The sequence below is a fragment of the Acinonyx jubatus genome, chromosome B3 (genome assembly GCF_027475565.1).
Source record: "Acinonyx jubatus isolate Ajub_Pintada_27869175 chromosome B3, VMU_Ajub_asm_v1.0, whole genome shotgun sequence".
Taxonomy (NCBI): Eukaryota; Metazoa; Chordata; class Mammalia; order Carnivora; family Felidae; genus Acinonyx; species Acinonyx jubatus.
In genome coordinates, this window is record NC_069386.1 from 29,297,073 (window position 1) to 29,318,769 (window position 21,697).

At 37.9% G+C, this 21,697-nt stretch overlaps 1 protein-coding gene across 1 annotated transcript in view; it reads right to left on the minus strand.

Moving 5' to 3' along the window:
• Positions 1-562: 562 nt before the first annotated feature.
• The window catches only part of TSPAN3 (tetraspanin 3), a 29,135-nt gene continuing 8,000 nt past the window's right edge, over positions 563-21,697 (minus strand). Inside the window, exons 2-7 of the mRNA XM_027067832.2 lie at positions 15,989-16,180; positions 15,696-15,770; positions 10,764-10,865; positions 9,737-9,889; positions 9,389-9,472; positions 563-1,461 (exon numbers count right to left, since the gene is read on the minus strand). Of these exons, the coding sequence (XP_026923633.1) occupies positions 1,369-1,461; positions 9,389-9,472; positions 9,737-9,889; positions 10,764-10,865; positions 15,696-15,770; positions 15,989-16,180 (699 nt within the window). The 3' untranslated portion in view covers positions 563-1,368. The remainder of the gene's footprint in view (positions 1,462-9,388; positions 9,473-9,736; positions 9,890-10,763; positions 10,866-15,695; positions 15,771-15,988; positions 16,181-21,697) is intronic.

Consider the following 21,697-nt stretch of genomic DNA (forward strand, 5'->3'; position numbering starts at 1 on the left):
ACATTGAACCTCTACAGGATGTCGTGGGAGACCCTAGAGGACTTGGGCTTTGCCACTTCAACTTTTCCCAGCCCTGTTATTTTAAGCTCCAGGTACAACAAGCTACTTGAAGCTCCCTGCACACTCCAACCCATCTCGCATTCCTGTGTACTTTCTCTCACAAAGCCTCGCCAAACTCTGGGCTCAGGCCTCTCCTCCAGGAAGTTGCCTCTGACCTCTCTGGGTACCTCCTTTGGGCTCCCATTTTTTTGTTACTATAATCATCGCATTGTATGGAAATTAACTGCTTCTGTATATAGTCCTATAATAGGACTCCACATTCCTCCAAGACAAGGAGAGCATCATCACCGTATGCCCAGTGTCATGCACACAGTTAGGTGTTTATATTTGTAGGATATACTAGAGTGTAAAGCATCTCTGGCTTTTTGGATCCCAAGGCCTTTAGAATTTGGCAACTGATCTAATTAAAACACACGCAAATCATGTAGACATGCACCAACATTTAAAACATTACACTGCTGCTTGGGAACTGAAGTATCCCCAAATAATTAAAAAGTACATGTTGAGGGGTGATACAGAGTTTATTGAATTAGATCCTTGTATTTACAACTGAGATCACATCTACATACTATTTTGCTAGTCTACATGGGTACATTAATCCTAATGAGTTTAGACTTATGATGAATGGGCTCAGTCATACAAAAACACACACACACTCACACTAATTGCTTTAAAACAGTAGTGCATACATTATACTCCTCCTATAAAGCCAGCTTTGATTAAAAACTGCTAGTTTCAAAGATCAGTCTGATTTTGAAGATGAACCAAGAGACACACTGTATGATTCTAAAATCTATTTTAGCAATTTTATACAGTTGCTATCTTATTGGACTACAGTATATGTTTTTTAAAAGGACACTGATGAGGGGCACCATCTGGTGTTAACTTTAACCACAGCTGGTTTCCTCCCCCTCCCCCCAAAAACCTTTGGCCAAGAGTTCTCCATTGTGAAGACTGAAAGGGCCCCGGGACACTCCGGTAGCAGCCCCATTACTGCATGGAGGTAACAGAAAGTAGGTCCAAGCCCTCCTTTAATTCTCCCACACTATGCAACCTGCAAATGGTTCTGAATTAGAACATATACTGCCACACTTAAAAACTTAGGGACATGGAGGGTCAGCTAGAATAAGGGAAAAGAAAGGCATAGGTGGGTAGGGAAGTAGGTGGGTACATGAAGAGCCAAGCTGCTTTGTCCAACACCTGTGTGCTTTAACTAAATGAACTCAGAGGCCAACGCAGTAGACCTGGCTCAATTCACCTTCCAAATCAGAACAACAAGACTAAAAAGCTCAGGCTTGCATTTTTCTACTATGCATAGGTTCCACCGGTGATGAGGAGCTCATAAGCAGGATCTCTACTCCTTCTGCACAATACGATGCATGCACACAGCATGCCCAGCAGCTGTGGGAAGAAAACAGAGAAAAAAGAAGGCTGAAGACCCTCTCATAGCAAGTGTGTAATTTCTTTGTTGGCAATGGAGCTGTTTCAAAGTTCAGTGATCTCAAATCATCAAAAAAGCAACAACAACAGTAATAGAGGCAATTTCTAATGAATATATTATCTTTTTAGGAACTGTTTAAATACCAACTTTTAGTTTCCCTGCCTAAGAACAATACACGAAGAGGAGAAATGGAAGGCTCTCCTGCCATTCCCACTCTTGATCAATAGCAGTGCTCTAAAAAAAAAATAACTTTCTGCAATGATGGAAACATTCTGTATCTGATAGCAAAGGTCTAGGGAGTGGAATGACCAAGACTTTGTGAATTTAGGAAATTTACTGGTGGTCTTTTCAGACATCTGGATTTGGGGACATAAGTTTTATTAACAACCACAAAATTCACTACACGCATGAACAGCCCAAAAGCCTTATGGTGGAAACCAATCAATTGGTCTGAAGGTTTTTGTTTCTTTCATAATTATTTACTATTTTTGAAATCCAGATTTGGCTCTGTGGTATTACATACATATTACTTTTTAAAGGTCACTCTTCCTTCATGATTTTATTTTAATAAGCCCTAATCCCTCCGTGGCAGCAAGCTGGAATTGTAATAAAGTCATGCCATGTTATTTTGAATAAGCAAGAGGATTAAACTGGATTAAAGAGAAAATGATTCTAGAATTTTTGACCTGGCTTCTTACAAAATATAAATAGTAACCAAAGAGCTAAATGAGAGTAACTTAATTTGCTGTTCTAACTTTTCATAATGGTTTCAGTTATTTGATTTTAAAAGGCAGGGCTTTCTGTACATATGGGGTCAATCAATTTCAACAAAATGTACCAGATCTATAAACAGGCTCTGAATGTTTGAAGTGGAAGATTACTAATGAGATACATATACAGAGAATAACGATGTCCTCAATCTGAATCTCCATGGTATAAAGTCACACATTCCAATTTCCAGCCTCAATTAGCTCACATTCTACCCATTCAAGATATATATTTGCTGCTTAAATCCATCAGTTTCATTACATCAATATTTGCTGAGTGCAGTAATAGCACAAAACACCTTGAAGACATTTTAAAAGTGGATATTGTTGAAAATTGAGTAAATATCTATAGCCAGTCTAGACATGTTTAGTATCTAATTCCTAAAGAAATACATTTCTACTCACTGTACATCCTCAAAATAGCTATAAAATCAAACAGAATTATGTTCCCAGGCAATGTTAAATTAAGCAATAAAAACGCTAAGCTCGGAAATTACTGATTTTCTGGAAAAAAAATCTCTCTTCCCATCCCACTTCCCTCACATTCCTTTCAGTTGGTTAACTTCTAGTGAAGGAGTCAGCACTCTCAAATGGGATCTGAAATAAGTATCATTTCTGTTCCTGAGTTTTATTTCAATTAAGTCAACTTGCACTGATTTTAAAACAATTAAATAAACTTGATAAAACCCTACTCATGCTTGGGAATGAGTCTGTTTATGAACATTAAACTCTACACATTAACTTCTTATATTCCAAACCTCATCACTAAGTGCTACAGGCCCACTTCCAAAGCTCTGCTATACTGAAATTTCACTGATTAAAATTTTCCAACAATAGACTTGGAAATATTTTAGCTTTAGAGTTATTTCTTGCAATAAAAATTTGCCCTGCAATATTCAAGTCATGAGAACTAATCTGCACTTAGTCTAAATATAATACCAAGCAACTGCAAAAAATAACTGCTAAATACAGAGGCAAGTGGTAATTAAAAAAACTGACTGCCAAGATTAAAATGTTCTAGAATATACTATGTAGGGGACATTATGGGAAAATAGGTATTGTTTGTTATATAAGGTTTTGGAACTGCACACTGGAAACACCTTTTTCTGAGAAAAATGTGGAACTCTGTATCAAAAAGTCACTTATAGGGGTGCCTGAGTGGCTCAGTAGGTTAAGCATCTGACTTCAGCTCTGGTCATGATCTCCCGGTTCCATGGGTTCAAGCATCGGGCTCTGTGCTGACAGCTCAGAGCCTGGAGCCTGCTTTATATTCTGTCTCCCTCTCTCTCCCACTTGTGTTTCTCCCACCCCCGTCTAAAATAAATAAACTTTAAAAAAAAAAGAAAGGAACCAAAGGTTACATGCCATATGGTTCCATTCATATATTTTGAAATGACAAAATTTTAGAAATGGAGAACAGATTAATGGTTGCCTAAGGTATGGGGGGAGGAGGCACAGGATGGAGGTGGGTGCAGTTAGTTATAAACAGGTACCAGGTAGAATCCCTATGGTGTTAGAACTGTTCAGTAAACCCACCAGGTCATAAAACTGTACAGAACTGAACATACATAGGTAGAAATGAAAAATCTGAATAAAATTGGTGGATTGTATCAGTGCCCATACCTTCGTTGTGATATACTACAGTTTTGCAAAATATTACCCCGGGGGCGGGGGGGACTGAGCAAGGCATACAAAGATTTGTCTGTATTACTTCTTAAAAATGCGCATGTATAGGGGTGCCTGGCTGGCTCAGTTGGTGGAGCATGCGACTCCTGATCTCGGGGTCATGAGTTTGAGCACCACAATGGGGCTAGTTTACTTAAAAAAAATACATGTGAACATACAATTATAACAATTTTATAAAACAGCAAGGTAGAAAACTGTATACCATAAGCTTCTATTTGCATAAAAAATATTTATGTGCTGTCTAACCACAACTACTTCTGGGAAGATATACAGAAAACTGGTATCAGTGGTTAACACTTGATGAGGGATGGGGAGAATGGGTCTCAAGAACTAAGGTAAAACTGAGAGGGAGACCTACATTTTACTAAATTTAAATTATCTGAAAAAAATTCTATCAAATGGGTAAAACTTTCAAAACTTTCAGAAAGTTAACAAGATTTCATTTCCTCTAAGCCAAAACAAAACCTAGCCACTCAAGAATTAGCTTCCCAAGCCTTGGTTTAACATGTTAAAGAAGAGTTACTTGAAATATTTAAGAGTGTATCAGAATCAGCACACTAGATTTTACCTATGTGGGGGCCCAATGTGAAGTGTTATTCACTTATGTTTTTAACTCACATTAATGAGTAACTGACAGTCAAGAAGCAGCAGGAGGAAATAGCAGTCTCAACCTCCTTCACACTTGGCAATACAGACCAGAAAAAACCAACATGGCTTTGGGAAACAGTTCTCTCTGAAAGTTTGCTCTTGGTGATCCATCTTGAGGACATGCCAACTTTGTAAGACTCCAAAGACAGTTAGTTCCCATTTTTCCCATATTTACTTTGCAGAAAGCCTTACCCTAGCAAATACTTGATATCGTCAAATCAAAACATAGATTTTTGTCTATTATTATGACCAGATCTTTTAAATATAAAATTCCTAATTGATCAATTGTTAATTTAAGAGGCTGGTGACACTCAAAGAAGTGAAATAGCTTGCTGATTAAAAAGACAACAAAATAAAGGGACACCTGACTGGCTCACTGGTTGAGTGTGTGACTCTTGATCTCAGGATTGTGGGTTGGCCCCCCACATTGGGTCCAGGGGAGATTACTTAAAAATAAAAACTTAAAAAAAAAAAAAAGGCTAACAAAATAAGAAGTGCAGCAAAATCCTAAAAATCTTTCTCTGACATTAAAAAATCCTGTTTAACAATTAACTAGTATTTTTCAGGGTTTTTTTTTTATTATTTTTTTAATGTTTATTTATTTTTGAGAGAGAGACAGAGTATGAGCAGGGGAGGGGCAGAGAGAGAGAGAGAGAGAGAGAGAGAGAGAGGGAGACACAGAATCTGAAGCAGACTCCAGGCTCTGAGCTGTCAGTACAGAGCCCAATGCAGGGGTCAAACCCACAAAGCATGAGATCATGACCTGAGCCAAAGTCAGACGTTTAACTGACTGAGCCACCCCGGTGCCCCTGTTTTTTGTTTTTTTGTTTTTATCATTTTGGTCCCATTCAAACCTAGATCATTTAACTAGACTAGAACAAGAGTTAGCACGTGTTTTCTGTTTTGTTTTTTTTTATTAAAAAAAATTTTTTTAAATGTTTATTTACTTTTGAGACAATGTGAGAGACAGAGTGCAAGAAGCAGAGGGGCAGACAGGAGACACAGAATGTGAAGCGGGCTCCAGGCTCTGAGCTGTCAGCCCAGAGCCCAACGCGGGACTCCAACTCACGAACTGTGAGATCATGACCTGAGCCGAAGTCGGACGCTCAACCGACTGAACCACTCAGGCACCCCTAGCACATGTTTTCTTAAAGGGCAATATAATGAATATTTTAGGCTTTGTAAACCAAGAGACAAAACTGGGTCTCTGTCACAACCATGTAACTCTGCCACTGTAACACAAAAGCAGTCACAGATAATGCATAAATGAGTGTGGCTAACACAAAAAGAGGTAGTGGGCTAGACTGGTCCACGGGGCCTACTGATGGCCAACACATGAACTACAGGCTTTTATTGGTAAATTAGGTTCATGAAAACATTTCTTCTTAAATTCACTTTTACACCTTAGAACTTCAACAGAATGCAGTACTTCATTCAACAGAACATGGTACTTAACAGTACCACAAAGTACTCTCAAATTCAAAGGAAACAATGCTTCCAACAGTTTTGATACAATACTACCAAAAAGTATCTTTCGATCTTTAACATTATTTTTCAAAGTTTTATTTACTTAAGTAATCTCAGGGTCATGGGGTTTACCCCAGTGGGCATGGAGCCTGCTTAAGAATCTTTCTCTCCCTCTGCCCCTTCCTCTCAAAAAAAATAAGAAAAAGTAATCCCTCACCCAACATGGGGCTCAAAATCACAACCCCAAGATCAAGAGTTGCATGCTTTTCTGACTGAGCCAGCCAGGCACTCCTAACATTATTTAGAACTATATTTCCTATGATTGCTCTTAGCTTTCTCACTTTAGAACCCGAAGGAAAGTGCTAATGATATTTCAATGTTATTACATTGTGTATTTTATTAAGCTGAAGTGTCAATTAACTGTTAGGTTGCATAACAGGATTGAGGAATTTAATCTTTTGAAAACCTTAATTCTTCACTTTCTAATTCGAGGCAGAGTACAATGGGCCAGGGTTCAAGCTTCAGTGATGGTCATTAGTCATACTATCCTTGCTCCCCCTCGTTTTCATGGCCTTTAAAACAAAGCAGAGGTGCCTGGGTGGCTCAGTTGGTTAAGCGTCTGACTTCGGCTCAGGTCATGATCTCGTGGCTTGTGAGTTCAAGACCCGCATCACGCTCTGTGCTGACAGCTCGGGCCTGGAGCCTGCTTCGGATTCTGTGTCTCCCTCTGTCTCTGCCACCCCCCCAGTCTACCGCCGCCAGCTCATACTCTGTCTCTCAAAAATAAATAAATGTTAAAAAAGAAATTAAAAACATAATGCAATTACGAAGGAAACAGGGACTGGAGACTCTCCAAGTGTCCTTTTAGCTCCAACTCTATCAGGATGAGCATAAAAGTACACTTTGGGTTGTTTTTACCTTTGCTCTGGTTTTCCAAACCCAGGGCACCAATCTACATCAGATTTTGAGTATCAAATGTTTAGGTACTCTTTATAGGTTTATAGGTACTCTTTAAAAAAAGAAAACATATTAGGGAAAATTCTTTCGTTATTTCTAATGTATGTTTTTTTCCCTTAAAACCAAAGTTTAAAAATTTTCAAACCATTAGCATTTGAATCTGTGAAAGCTCTGAATCCTTGACTTAGTTTTGCTGAACTGAACACATCAAATCTTTATCAGCCATTACTTAAATAAGGGTAATTTAAGTATAAAATGCATAGGAGAAGGCATACTTAAAAATTAAAAGACTAGCTAAAATATTTATTAGCCTCCAATGAAAAATATTTAATGAAGAAATATCTGCCTGGTTAATAAGCTTAACAAAATGAGGGATGAAGCTAAAGTAATGATGTGCATCAGTCTTCCTTATACATACTGTATATTTCATGACCACAAGCACCTTACAGTTTCAAAGCTTTTTTTTGCTGCATGCTAGTATGTGCTGATTTATTAACACAAATAAGATAATTAAGAATGCACAGACCAGGATTTCACTTGGGAAGAGACTTCCTTCATGTTTCATTATTTTTAGCTAAATGAATATGTTTGGACAATCAAAATATCATCCTTACTGATTAACATATTACTGCTATGCTGAGCCACAAAGTAAATGCTTAGAAGGGCAGAGACCATAGCAAATAAAGAGCTAGGCTTTTAAATGAATCATTTCAAAGCTGTTTGAGTACCAGCAAAGTAAACAATCACCTTTAAGGCATTTCTCATTAAATACACTAGCTTTTCTTCAAATACACAGACAGCAGGCAATCTAAGCAACTTACCTTTAAACTAGCAATTACGTTGGTTTTATCTAACAATTAAAAGATAACTACACTTTCTTAAAATAGATTCTAGGCCTGAAGCATATTTCAAAAACAACCAAAAGAACACTCTGAGAACTAGATCTGACACAAAGGATTCTCATCATTTTAATTTTTAAAAAATATTTATTTATATTTGAGAGAGAAACAGTGCATGAGCAGGGGAGGGGCAGAGAGAGATGGAGACAGAATCTGAAGCAGGCTCCAGGCTCTGAGCTGTCAGCACATGTGGGGCTCGAACCCACGAACTGTGAGATCATGCTCTGAGCCAAAGTCAGACTGACTCAGCCACCCAGGTGCCCCGGATTCTCAATCATTTTAAACAGTTGGTTATTCTCAGTTGTAAGATTCCTCTAAGATGTTCCTCTAACAGAATCCCTAAGATACATTGTATATGAAACTAGCAAAGTAGGTAGTTGTACAGAGCAGAAAAATAGCTATCTTTATTTGTTTTCAGGTGAGGGCTAAGGATGTGGGTGGAAGGGATTTTTTGGTGAGGGAGGAGGAAGGAGTAGATAAAGTGAGAGGTAATTAAACAATTACCAGCTCCTATGCATACGCCATTATTAGGTGGGAAAAAGATTGTTTTCACTGGTAGAAGTTGGGAAGACAAGTTCTCTCAGCTACCAACAATGATATGGTATACTTTTGGATGTGCCAAGTGATGTCACAGACTCCTTAATGGCTATTAGTCTGATAAAACTAAGCCCAGAAATACAGAAGAGGTTAGAACCTCATTTTTACTTTGTCTTTTCTGTAAAGCAACTCAATTGCTCCTATCAGCATAAGAGTCTAGTGTTATAGTAGGAGTTCCTGATGTACATATATGGACATATAAAACCATGAGGACAGAAAAATAAGAACCAGAAGAAACAGTACAAAAAGATTGAAATGAAGCTTTCCATTTCCATAGTGAAATAAAGCAGTACAATTTTTAAAAATTCTGTGAAGTTCTATTAAAATACCTCCCAAGAATACATTAGGGCAACAGTATGTATTTTTAATTTTTTTTTTTTTAACGTTTTTATTTTTGAGACAGAGAGAGACAGAGCATGAATGGGGGAGGGGCAGAGAAAGAGGGAGACACAGAATCAGAAGCAGGCTCCAGGCTCTGAGCCATCAGCCCAGAGCCCGACGCGGGGCTCGAACCCACGGACCGTGAGATCGTGACCTGAGCTGAAGTCGGACGCTTAACCGACTGAGCCACCCAGGTGCCCCGGGCAACAGTATGTATTTTTGAACAGGCCACTCACTAGTCAAGTCAAGAAAGTAAAGCAAAATCTCCTCAAACCTAGTCCCTGCATCCAGATCTCTGGTTTCTTGGAACCATTATGGGTCTAGGACTAGAGACAGGAAATGGAAGACATTGGAAACGGACGGCCAGTACCTCAATGACTTCCAAGTTATCTATATACACAAAGATTAAATGCACTTAATGATTAAAACCATTCATGGTTGACATCAGAGAATGAGCACATTCTGATAACAACCCCTGTGCTTACCTGAATAGCTGCAAATGCCAGTGCTGCCCAGATAACATGCATCATGATTTCTTGTAGCTTCTTCACAACTAGAGCTTCACATCCCTGAAACACACAAAGTCATCCTCAATAAAAGTCTTTTTTTAAAGTGAAAGCTATAAGGTCACATATCACTACTCAGTGGCAGAAATGGAAATAACAGAAACCCAAAGAAGGAAAGACAATGTATTTAAAAATAATTTACAGTAACATAAAACAGCATAAAGACAAACAAAAGAGTGTAGAAAAGAAGTTCTAGGTAAAGATAGTTCACAGAGACAACCAGGTTACCAAGCTAGATTCAAGTCTTGGTCAAGAAGCCAAACTTACCTCGGCATAGAGGTCAGAGGGGTGGGCCAGACTGCCATTACAGCTGCTGGCGGTCTCTCTGCAGCAGCTAAGAGGGACACTCTGGTTTTTGGTTTCTTTGAACCAGTCTGTATTTTCCCAGTCTGAATAGTTGTGAATTCCACAACAGTGCAGCTAGTGGGAAAGAGAACAGAAACATTAGTCCTCCCAAGACACACAGATCTGTGTTGAACTTTAAAATTCTGTGCACTGCAGAACTTTAAGCTACTCTAGACCAGTTAAGTCCAATAAAACTTTCTGCAATGATAAGAATGTTCGGTGTCTGCTTGTTCAACATAGTAGCCACTAGGCACCTGAGGTTACTGAGCACTTACAACGTGGCTAGAGTGACTAAAGAACTGGATGTTAAATTTTAATTAGCCACTAGTAACTTTAGAAATTCTACATGAAAAGCATATTACCCACAAGGGGTAATTTATAGCTAAGAAAAATCTTCATATCTTACATGTTAAATATTATTTCCAATGATAATATATTTCAAATATTTTCTCCGAAATGTCTGGGATTTGCTTTAAGATAATCTAGCAAAAGATATGTGGGGTAAAAGATGAAATAAGATTAACAAAAAATTGAAAATTTTGAGGTAGGTTTATGGATATAAGGATCTACTATACCAGTCTCTTTACCTTCACACATTTCCAATTATCCATAATTTTTTTTAACAGTTTTGTCTATTATCTTTTCTGGTCTTGCTTTCTAAAGGTATATGAAGACCTCTTACCTCCTTGAAGTCCCTTGAGGATCCCATCTTTCCTGTGACACATACCTCTCTTCCATTATCACCTTCTGACTAATTACTTTTTTGGTAAAAAGTCACTAGGTGACAATGGAAAAAACTTTTCAAGAGTGAAGGTGAAAATATTAGACACACCATGAAGCTATCCATGGCTACAAAAATACATGTTTAATTTACACAGTAATAGCTGAGTTTAAGGTTGACCCAACAGTGACTGGCCCTCAAAATCGAATTCACCTGAAGAGAGCTCACCTGTCTCTGAACATAATCAATAGCCCGGCTAGCGGCATCAGGGTTCGTTCCATTGTAGGTCTTATACACTTTCTGAATGCTGCGGTCAACCTCATTTTCCACCTGAATCAAAACAAAGAATTCGGTCCCTTAAAAATACTGGTAAAATTAACATTTGTCAAGGCTCCAGCTAAGAAATCTAACTGACATGTATGCAGAGTTGCCAGATATCTTTGTGAATTTCTTTTAAGAAAAAAATTTTTCTCCCTGTCTCCACAGAGATTCAGGTAAAAATGCAGACATATTACATCACACACTATAAGCATTCAAAGAGAAGACTGTGTGCAAGACAGCAGATTAACAATCTATTCAAGAGAGAGAAAGCAGCTGAACCCTGAGACAGATGTCCTAAATTATAAATGAACTGCCTTTCTTTTCAAATAAGCTTTCAGTGGGTTGGATTTACTCATTTTCCTTTCCAAAAGTAGATTAAAAATAAAGACCTCCCACAAGATACTTTTGGAACAAATACCAACATACTTTCCATTTTATTTATTCAATGTTTCGATTTAGCCAAATACACAAAAGTAATCAGCAGGTGAAAAAAATCAGTCCTTACAAGTAGCATTTTATGAAAAAGGTGCAGTTTGATGTTATATGAGTTAGGCGACAGGAAATAAACTCTTCGTAACTTATTTCTGTCAATCACTAAATGGCAAGAAAAGTACCATTTAGTAAAATTTGTTTGTACCAGATTCTCCTTACCCTTCTAAGATGATTAGACCTACTTAGTAATTATACCAGTTATGTGATTCAACTACAAGGTGATAACCAGTAGGGGCAAACCCAATACATTCTTTTTTGGGGCACAGTTACCTGGTACCTTATGTATCAATGGTTTGAAAATTAGATTGGCATATTATGCCTTTGATTTAAAATTATAAATTACAGTAACAATACTTCTCTTTTATTTCTTAAGTTTATTTATTTTTGAGAGAGAGAGAGAAAGAGAGAGAATCCCAGGAGAGTCCAACACAGGACTTGAACTCCCAAACCATGAGATCATGACCTGAGCCGAAACCAAGCCAGCACCTCTATTATGTCTTTATCATAGCCCTAAAGTTATACCCCAATTAATTACTTTAAGGCAGCCTGTTTAGCCTTATTTTTTTAAATTTTTTTTTAACTTTTTTTTTTATTTTTGAGACAGAGAGAGACAGAGCATGAATGGGGGAGGGGCAGAGAGCGAGGGAGACACAGAATCGGAAGCAGGCTCCAGGCTCTGAGCCATCAGCCCAGAGCCTGACGTGGGGCTCGAACTCACGGACTGTGAGATCGTGACCTGAGCTGAAGTCGGACGCTTAACCGACTGAGCCACCCAGGCGCCCCATAGCCTTAAATGGTACTTAGGTGGAAAGGAAAAGCAGGCAAATAGAAAAGGCGAAAGAAAAGGAAATGACTAAGAAAGAGGAAAGAGGGGCAAGATGGGAATGGCTGGCAACAGCTGCCTTGGTTTTCAAGTTGGCAGGACCCTCATTCATCAGGATGGGCACAGAAGGTAGGATCTCAACTCATAATCACCTTTTTCTATGTCCAGAACAAAGGCTTTTTTTTTTTTTTTTTAAGTGGCAATGGAAAATGAAGTCCTCAATTTCGCTATAAAAAAGAAATCAGAAAATGTGTATTTCCCCCTTCCATACCGGGAATTTATGGGCTGAGGAAATCTGAACAAACTTCTCATTCTGAGGTAATTTAAAGAAAGTTAAATACTCACAAGTTAGAATAGTAGAACACTTTGCTATATTAAATAAGATTAGAAGTCTTGACTTGTAATTTTTTTTTCATTCAACAGATCCATAAATTCATTAACATTTATTATGCCAGGTGTCTTGCCACTGCTGGACAGTCAAAGATGACTGCCTTGCCCTTAAGAAGTTTGGAGTCCCCAGGCTAGATCTTTAAAAGATACACTGTAACAGAATTCAACAAGGGGGAAACAGAAAACTATCTTGTCCAAAAGTTATTACTTGCTTGTTGATTTAATGTTTCTATTATCCTGCCTCAAATGAGGAAAGTAAATTATGATCAGATATTACAACAGCCTCTAATTTAAGTTCCAGAAGGATTTTTTACAAAGGGCTACAACATCTCCCTCATGTGGAACAGTCACTAGGGTATGCCTATAAAGTTCAGTTAAGGATTAGCTGGAAATTCTGTATGAACAAATCAATCAAATGTAATAGTCTGGGGTTAGAGGTAGGCCTGGATGAATCAAATTTTAAAATGAATCCTTCCTTCAACAGAGAGCTGAAATGTAATATAGATGATAGCTGAATATTCCCTAGCATGTCTTGGGTAGAGACTATATGAAATAGTAAGAAAACCCTTTGGCTGATCTCTACCCTGAGTCCAGAAATTTATGTCATATAATTCATTAATTTATACATATAAAACCCGTGTTGTTCAAAGGTCAACTGGGTGTATATATATGGGTACCCATATACATATGTTTGTCAAATATAGACGTGAAATCCAAGTAGGCCATCTATGATTTTGACAAGGTTCTAAAACCATTCCTCTCGAATATTTGTGGAATGAAAGGACCTAACCATGACCCTAAACTGACTTTCACATACTCTCTCCATCCAAGGAACATATTGTTGTTGTTGTTTTCATTATTATCCTACATGTAAAAATTAGTGGTAAATGCAGTTGTACTATAGTTAACAAATGGAGAAGCCTCCCATGCATGGTCAGGAGTAGTTGGTTGGTTAACTGAGGCTTTTAGAAAAAGTACAGGCTTTTAGAAAATCACAGGCTTTTAGAAAAAGTACACATTTTCGGGGCACCTGGGTGGCTCAGTCAATTAAGTGCCCAACTCTTGATTTCAGCTCAGGTCATGATCTCACAGTTGTGAGTTCGAGACTCGCGTCAGGCTCTGTGCTGACAGTGCAGAGACTGCTTAGGATTCTTTCTCTCCCTCCCTCTCTGCTCCTCCCCTGCTTGTGCCCTCTCTGTTTCTCCCTCAAAAATAAATAAAACTTTAAAAAAATGAACACTTTCATTTAGCTTAAAGCACAGAAATGTGTATTTCACACCAATCTTAAAATGCAAGCATGTCTTTTCTTTGCATAGGACCCACTGATTAGAGCTCTTTATCATTTGTTCTGCACAAATCACATCCTTAGTACATTGACAGTGACTTCCAGTTTGGGTTTCTTTACACTGCAGAGACATTGCAACACAATCAAAGTGTAGAATTCTACTAATTATTAATAAATTTCCCCTAAACTTTTACGTAATTGTACTCATAGCTGATTTGATCAAAAATGTTTTAGTGATTGAGGCACCTGGGTGGCCCAGTTGGTTAAGCATCCGACTCTTGATTCTGGCTCAGGTCACAATCTAACAGCTTGTGAGACAGAGCTCGAGTCTGACTCGGCACTGACAGCACAGAGCCTCCTGGGGATTCTCTCTCTCCCTCTTTCTCTGCCCCTCTCCCACTACACACACACTCTCTCTCTAAGTAATGAAACTGAAAAAAAAAGTTGTAGTGACTTGTTTTTACCAAGTCTCTTCAAATTATTCAATTTTCTTTTTTTCATGTACTCATTTTCTTAGACTTCATCAATATTTAATTAACCACACAATTACACTAACAAGTACTTGGGATTACACTTGTATCAGGCCTAACAGTTCTCAGTCAGACCTGGTTCCTTCCCCATGTTCTCTCACAGACCTTTCCTCTAACAGAATCCACATATACTGAATTCCATCTTTGCATCTGCTTCTCACAAGACGCCAACTGACACAGCACATGATACATTGTAGAAAAAAATTACTGTAGCAGAAAAATACTTTAAAACTGAAATAAATAATCAAATAAGCTTACAGGAGACTTCCTGAGATCAGAATCCACATTAAACACAACCTTTTGACACCTATATAGGTAACTTCAATGAAAGAACTATTCAGAAAAAAGAGCCTGAAACGTTGCAGTATTCTTAAACATAAAACAAAAGCTCAGTTCTCTAGTATGTACTCTTTATTAAGCCAGGAAATTGGACTTGTGTGTTCACTACATGTATTTTTTCTTTTTTTTAAATTGAGGTATAATTGACATCTAACATTAGTTTCAGCATGATTCAATCTTTTTATATGGCAAAATGATCACAATAAGTCTAATTAACTCCTTTACCATACATAATTATAAAAATTTTTATCGTGATGAGAGAACTTTTAAAAGTTACTCCCTTATCAACTTTCATATATGCATTACAGTATTATTAACTTAGTTGCCATGCTGTACATTACATCCCCATGACTGACTGACTTTATAACTGGAAGTTTATACCTTTTGACTCCCTTCACCCATTTCGCCAAAGCCCCCACATCTGGCAACCACCAATCTGTTCTGTATGCAATTTCTTTCTTTCTTTTTTTTAATGTTTATTTATTTCTGACGGAGGGGCAGATAAAGGAGATGTGGACAAAAGAGCTGAAGCGGGCTCTGTGCTGACGGCAGCCAATCTGATGTGGGACTCGAACTCACAAACTGTGAGATCATGACTGCGCTGAAGTCAGATGCTCAAGTGACTGAGTCACCCAGGGCCTTCTCTCTGTGCAATTTCTAATTAACTTCAGATTTTTTTTAAGTTTATTCATTTATTTGGAGTGAGAGAGTGAGAAGGGGAGGAGCAGAGAGAGCAGGAGAGAGAATCCCAACACGGGGCTTGATCTCACAAACTGTGAGATGATGACCTGAGCAGAAATCAAGAGTTAAACACTTAACTGACTGAGTCACCCAGGTGCCCCAACTTTAGGTTTTTAAAGCAGTGACTAAACTGGAGTTAAGGCATAAGAAAATGTTTACTTTGATAAAATGAGTTTGTTCTATTTCACCCGAAACACTTAAACTGCCTTTTAAAACATGAACTAGAGTAGACAACATACCTTTGCTCTGTAAATGTATCCCAAAACCACTACAACAACTTCTGTGACAAAAACCAAAAGGAGGATGATGACAAACTGTAAGGAAGAAAACATTGTCAAAAATTAAATACAAATTTAAAAAACTGATAAAAAACAGTTACCAGAGGTAACTGCTAGAAGACAAGTGTTAATTCTGTTCCAATTATAAGAGCCAAAGAGTCTATGGAATTTTATGTTCAATTCAAGCCAGTAACACAAATGAAATATTCCCACATATTATGATGACACATGCAGTCAATAAAGTGCTAACTTACTGTGGCAAGTCCGCAGCGGCTTTCTCGGATTGTGGCACAGCAGCCAATTAGCCCAATGATGAAAAGCAGGGCTCCTACAGCTATGATCACTACAGCAGGGATGAGAGTGTACACATCTTCAAAGAAGTGGTCATAGTCATCGTAAGTGATAAAGACATAGGCTCCCACATAGCATAAAATGCCAGCTGCCCCCTGTAGAAAATAAGATCAGAGCACTGGTAAAAGTCTCTAAGCTCTGATAGTAAAATGTTCCTACTATTTCTTAGTAGGTTATAATTTAATGAGATTTGCCATCACTTTTAAATCTACTTATACACCTTTTTACAGTGAAGCCAAAAGGTCTATTATTCATTAGTAAGAACATTTCTTTACTAAAGTTGAAAAGTTTCCCAAACACTACCTTCTTTTCAATAATTGATGGCTCAGTTAAGACCAAGAAATCATGAATACAATAAATAATACTGACAAAAATTACCCCCCAAACACACAACAAAGGCTTATTTCTAACTCAACTAAACCTCCACCACAGATCAGCGGGGTGGTGGGATACCCCTTTGCTCATTGTAGTTGCCCTCAACGAATGAAGAAATTATGCAGAAGTGGCAGAGCCAGGATTTGAACCCAGGCAATCTGACTCCAGAATCTGCATTTCTAACCTCTATCCACCCACTGGGAAAAAGAAAGTATAATAATTGCTAGTAACCTTGATATCCATTTTCAAAACGCTTACTGTCCCAAGTCAAGACTGTGAAACAGTAAAGTCAGAAAGCTCAGTTAACTAAAGAACTTTGCAAGCCCTTAGATTTGTTCTTTAGAATGGTGCTTCTCAAACTCTAAGATGAACAGGAATCACCTAAGGATCTTATTAAACTGCAGACTCTGATTCAGTAGGGCTGGGGCTGGGCATGGGACTCTGCATTTCCAAGTTCCCAGGTGATGCTGCTAGTTCTTGGACTACACTTTGAATAATAAGGTTTTAGAGCACCTAAAGGGAAAGTGAATGTAGAAAGTCATGGAACAGAGATATGCCTTATTTCAGCTCTGCTCCAGATACCATTCTCCAATTGCAGAGTTTTACATGCATTCTCCTCTCTATTGTTATCCATTTTGCTATCATTGTGTACCTGCTCAATGCCTAATGCCACTTGCTTATATGGGAATGATCAAATGCAGTGTGAGGCTAAGTGTTAAAATATTTGGCGGAACGAGCTATAATTTGTAGAGCACTTTGAGACTTTCACAACAAAAGAATTATTTCACTATCCTTTAAAATTTAACACACAGGGGTGCCTGGTGGCTCAATGAGTTAGGCATCCAACTCTTGGTTTTCATGGCTCAGGTCATGATCTCACTGTTTTGTGAGTTTGAGCCCCACGTTGGACTCTGCACTGAGCATGGAGCCTGCTTGGGATTCTCTCTCCCTCTCTCTGCCTCTCCCCACCCCCTCAAAGAAATAAACTTTAAAAAAAATTAACATATAAATCATTAACCTCCAAACTAGAAAATAGCCTTCTACAATGATACTAGAAATATCATGAACTCTCTCACATGAGAGAGTTTATTTATGTCTAGGGGACCCATTTAGCTTGGGCAAACCAGATCAAGACATTAGCTCGTTTAAAATCAGGATGAGGCAAATAAAATAAAGCCCCTGATGAACAAAGCTGCTCTTCCTTGCTACTCACCTCAGATTCCATTACCTTTCAAACACCCTGAGAGAAAAGTTATACCCAAATGTACCACATATTCTCACTTCTGTACCTCTGCTGCTCTCTTTGGAATGCCCTCTCCACATCTGCCTAAGAACTCCTTGTCCCCATTAAAATGCAAATTCTTGACCTTTTCAGTTTTTCAGGCTGGATTAGGTGCCCTTTATCCACTCACCCCCTACATGGCTCTAACAGCATTTATTACAGCTGTTGCAACTACATTTATCTCAGCGTACACGCGCGCGCGCGCGCACACACACACACACACACACACCCTTATTATAACTACAGGTCTCGGTATACCTTTAGGGCACAAACTTTGCTCATCTGTGTTTTAGCCCTGTAACACCACCCAGCACCTAAAACGGTGTTTGGCAGAATCAGTCAACATTTATTGAGTACAATTCATTTCATCCTTTCCTTTGAAATCACACCCCTGCCCCATTTTTATCATTAGCTTTGGTGTGTTTTTTTTCTCTTCAGTCTAATATGTATAGTGTTCAGTTCATCATTCAAACATGATTTGGCAACTTAATCTAGCTTACTAAATTCCTGATGGCCATCACATCTGGAATAGATTAGTTTATAAATGCTGCACTTAGAGCAACCATGCCTGTTCAAAAGTTCTCAGAGTTCACTGACATAGTTAATCTGGGGGTATATTATTATGGGATGAAGGCAGGTATAGGAAAGGGAAAAGAAGAAAAGTAGCTTAACTAATGACAGAAGTACATGGACTACTGAACTTTCTTACCAAATACTACTTTTTCTTTGGTATAAAAAAACTATATATCTGCAATATAGAAACACACACATGTATGTATACACATATTTTGCTAAATACTTTCAGTGTTCAACTGATTTAGAAGAAATCCTAAATACAAATTAATCAAATTGTGTGCAATTTGTCTTCACTAGTCATCTTTCCATCCTTTGGATTCTTAGCTTTTCTTACACCAAAAGGCAATATTTATTTCTTAAAAGGCTTAATTAAAATAAACACAATGGGGCGCCTGGGTGGCTCAGTCAATTAAGCTACTCTTGATTTTGGCTCAGGTCATGATCTCAAAAGTTCCTGAGTTCAAGCCCCACATTGGGTTCCACACTGACCTGCTTAGGATTCTCCTTCTCCCCCTCTCTCTTTGCCCCTGCCCTGCTTGTGTGCATGCTCTCTCTCTCTCTCTCTCTCTCTCCCTTCCTTCATCTCAAAATAAATAAAACTTAAAAAGTAAAAAATAAGTAAAAAAAAAAAAAAACCTCCATTTTGAGCATCTAATAAATGAAATTTTAGTCTACAGAAATATGAGTGAAAACAAGATAAAACTGGAAAATATATGTACTCAGCAATTAATCTGAAGCACAGACACTGAAATACTTGCATTTTAAATACAAAATGATGAGTTTTCCACCTGAAGAGACTCACACTTGGTGCTGCCTGGGAATGGGCCAAGGGAAATGCTTCCTGTGCTGCTACCTTTCACCCAGACTGAAGCACTCAACTGAAAGTGAGACTCTGAGGAAGCAGAAAAACAAACCAACAGCAGATACAACCAGACATGTAACAAATGCGATGGAAGGCTAGCAGGAGATGCCATTTGTAAGGCTGCCTGTTTTTTTTCCTAATAGACTTGAGAGCAGTGTATTTTCCCAAGCTGCAAACCAGTCAACATCCAATTCACACAGCAGAGCTGAGAACATAACAGAACTCTATTTTGAACACATAGTGGGAAACAACTTACTAGTTACACACCAAAGCAGAAACTGTGATTGCTGATATGAGAGCATATAAATCACATGACTTGGAAACACAGGCTTGTTTCCTAAATAGAAGACAACTTCAAAATTTTCTTTTAATGACATCTGTATAGGGTCTATATCTTAAGTTGCATAATAAACAACTTTATGAGGGGTGCCCAGGTGGCTCAGTTAGTTTAAGTGTGCAACTTCTGATTTCAGCTCAGGTCATGATCTTGCTATCATGAGACTGAGCCCCGTGTCAGGCTACACTGAACGTGGAGCTGCTTGAGATTCTCTCTCTCCCTCTGTCCCTCCCCCACTCACACTCTTTCACTCTCTCAAAAATAAAACTTAAAAAAATAAAATGGAGAAAATTCAAAGAAAAAATAAACTTATGAAATGACAAGTTTCTTTAAAAATATAGGGTAGGTGTCCTAACAATAGATGAAGACCTAAAAAGAACAATAAGAAACTTCTTTAATGACATCTAACCATCAGTATGAAAGACATAGGTAGAGTTGTATGGTAAATGGAGGGGAAGCAATAAATAATTCTGAACTAGTATGCATAGGGACTTTGTTGTCACACATGTTTAATATAGGAGTTATGGCTATTAGAAAGGTTAAAAGGTGAGCTGAGTTAAATCCTGCTTTTGAAGGGTCAGGATGGGATTGGGATCTATCAAAGGATCAGGACTTTGCCAGCAAAGCAGCTGCAGAGGGGGAGGAGGTACAATAGAAAAGGAGATGAAATGTAGAACTTGGAAGCAACTGCACTGCACTGCACTGCTTTAGTCACCACTGAAAAAAATCTGAGCTTATAAGGAGGATTTGTGCCAGGACAGTATACTAAAAATATTCATCCTTTTTACAAAGAAGTGAAGGGAAATTTAAAGGAAAGACTGAGGGTTGAAACTACCAAAAGAATAATTTTTTACCTTTTAAAAAACGGATGCCCTAAATTAAGTCACAGAATTTTAAAATTTTAGGAGAGCCAGTGTTTTTCCACACCAAGCTGTTCCTCTAAAAAATAAAGCTATCTTGCTACAAAATTTTGGGGGGTTCCAAAAATATGGTATTCATTTTATCCTTTAACCCTTCCACTACATACGCACAAATGTAAAATATCTTCTAAAGTAAAAAAATTTCATTCTTATACAAGATTGTTTTTTCTATAGTTTAGACACTACATAAACTATAGTTGTCTATAGTTTATAGTTGTTTTGGGTTTTTTTTTTTTTTTTGTACTTTTCAAATCCTCTGTGAAAGAAACAGCTGATGAAATGCTGAAATACACAAAACTACTAAATTCTTTAATTTCCTAAAGAAGAAGGAATATGAAACAAAAGGGGGCACATGAACTACAGGGAAGCCTGATACTGGAATGTGGGCACTATTAAAAACCACACAGACTTATTACAAGCTAGGAGATAACAGCTCTGCTGTGAAAAGTGTACCTGTATGGAAGTTCAGAAGCGTGAAGGCGAAAGCATCCCATAGAACATTTGGGGGAGGATAAAGCAAAGAAGAATAGAAGTGATTTTCTTATAGTGCTGTAAGTCATGGATTCATGTCTAGAAGTGGCAAGAATCAAGATGGTGTAAAGATGAGGGACCATGTGAGATCACAGCTAAAATCACAATGTTTGACAAGTTCTTGTCTGTCTTCATCAACTCCTCCTTCAGACTAATTTTTGCCTCAAAGAATCAACTGTTAAAGTAAAAGTGATTGGAATTTGGGAGAAAACAGTCAAGAAAAGGAAAGGGGTAAACCACTGTGTTCTCCAGACTTTGTAAGAGAACAGATTTCAAAAAAGAAGCAGAGGGTGAAAATACCAGCAGAAATCCATCTTATGTACATCTTTTAACATTTGATTCAGTTTCCTGTACAGTCATACTAATTTTTATGTACCATACTTCTCTCTTGCAAGGAATCTACTGGTAATTCTGCACAGGGTATTTCTGAAAGCTTCCCCAAACTCCAGTTTTGTGCCATTACAAGTGTCTTAAAATCACCTTAAATCTTTTAACATTCTACATACCATAATATTCTCTAGTCCAGACATGTTTTGTTTCAACTCTTACTCTGATAAACTACTTCATAGCATTAAACACAATTACTCCTTTACTAACTCCAATGCCTGTATATGTCGTTTACTTTCTTATCAACTTTCAAGAAAAAAAAGACTACTCCAAAGATTTCAAATCCTGTTTCAGAAATTACATCTACTCTTACCAAGACTTTCTGAAGCTATGAAAATAATT